The sequence below is a fragment of the Bison bison genome, unplaced genomic scaffold (genome assembly GCF_000754665.1).
Source record: "Bison bison bison isolate TAMUID 2011002044 unplaced genomic scaffold, Bison_UMD1.0 scf7180017856674, whole genome shotgun sequence".
NCBI lineage: Eukaryota > Metazoa > Chordata > Mammalia > Artiodactyla > Bovidae > Bison > Bison bison.
The window spans coordinates 14,498-15,873 of record NW_011487247.1 but is presented as its reverse complement, the minus strand read 5'-3'; the positions used below and the strand labels follow the sequence as shown (position 1 = coordinate 15,873).

Below are 1,376 nucleotides of genomic sequence, written 5' to 3'. Positions count from 1 at the left end.
CTACCCACTCCAGTATTCTTGCCTGGAGAATCCCATGGACAGAGGAGTCTGCTGGGCTATACTCTATAACGTTGCACAGAGTCAGACATGACTGAGCGACTAACACACACACACACACACACACACACACATAACTTACTGAAAGCAGAAAATGAATTTATAAATAAGAAATATCCCAGTGTCTTCCACAGAGACTTTATCCAATACTTGAGCAATTACTATACCTGGAAAAAGGCGCATTCTGAATACTTCTTCCAAATTGCCTCTGACCTGGGCTTATTCTGACAATACTTCGCATACATTTGAAAATCATCTTTCTGTGATAAAAAGAAAATGCAAATGTATTAGCGATTTGTGAATATGTCCTTTTCTTATCAAGAAAGGCTGAGCAAGAGTGAGTGTGGTCAAGCATCACAGGGAATGTGGCTTAAAGGGCCAGGTTAGAAGCCTTCTTCATATTCCAAGACCAGCATGCCCAGCAAACCGGGGAGAGGGACACATAATTATGCAAGCAATTTCATAAGTTCCACTTATCAAGTTTGAGAGTTAGAGGGAAAAAAGCTTTCTCTGAATGAACTATGAAAACAGACTACTTTTTTGATTACTACGAGCTAACCAGGTACCAAGAGATACACTCTTTCTTTGCTCTCAGTTACTCCGTTCCCTAATGAATGAACTTAATAGTAACTCCCAAGGTCCTTGGGTCCTCATTGGACCATCATCATTGTACCAGAACCCTGTGCAGTATCTGCTCACCCTCTTCTCTCTCCCTGTTCATTTGACCCTCATCTAATAGGCTACCTCCTACTCAGTCATTAACACTCATCTCATGAGTCATCTCTTCTATACAGCCATCATTTATACCTCCAATCAATATCAGATGCACTTCTTCTTGGCTCCTATAAGACCCTTTGTACTACATTAATACAGCACAACTGACACTGGACACAGTGGAATCCCTCTTTTCCTATGTGAATAGTCTTGATATTCCACATTGTCTAGTTCAGTGCTTGGCTCAAACTAGGTACTTAATAGTTGATGACTGCTGAATGAATGAACAGATCAATAGGCATTTATTAAACTACTGGTTTCCAAGAACTCTGCTGACCTTACTAGAGATAGAAAAATATATAGGGTATGGACCCTGCCTCAATCAGTTTTCCATCTAGTTGGAGAAAGAATTCATGAAATTCATGTGTAAACATGCGTAGTACATGTAAAATTCCCAATGAGTAGCACAGACATTAAGTACCATATAAGTTCAAAGGCAAGAGGAGCTGCTGTTGCTTAGGGAATTAGGGAAGAATTAGGGAAGAATCTGGCCATGGTTTCAGTTCAGTTCAGTTCAGTTCAGTCGCTCAGTCGTGTCCAACTCT

The 1,376-nt window shown here is 40.5% G+C and overlaps 1 protein-coding gene across 1 annotated transcript in view; it reads right to left on the bottom strand.

The window, feature by feature from the left end:
- Positions 1-224: 224 nt before the first annotated feature.
- The window catches only part of LOC105002823 (proto-oncogene DBL-like), a gene marked incomplete at its 3' end in the record, with an annotated part of 2,274 nt that continues 1,122 nt past the window's right edge, over positions 225-1,376 (bottom strand). Inside the window, exon 3 of the mRNA XM_010859649.1 lies at positions 225-317. Coding sequence (XP_010857951.1) covers positions 225-317 — 93 coding nt within the window. The remainder of the gene's footprint in view (positions 318-1,376) is intronic.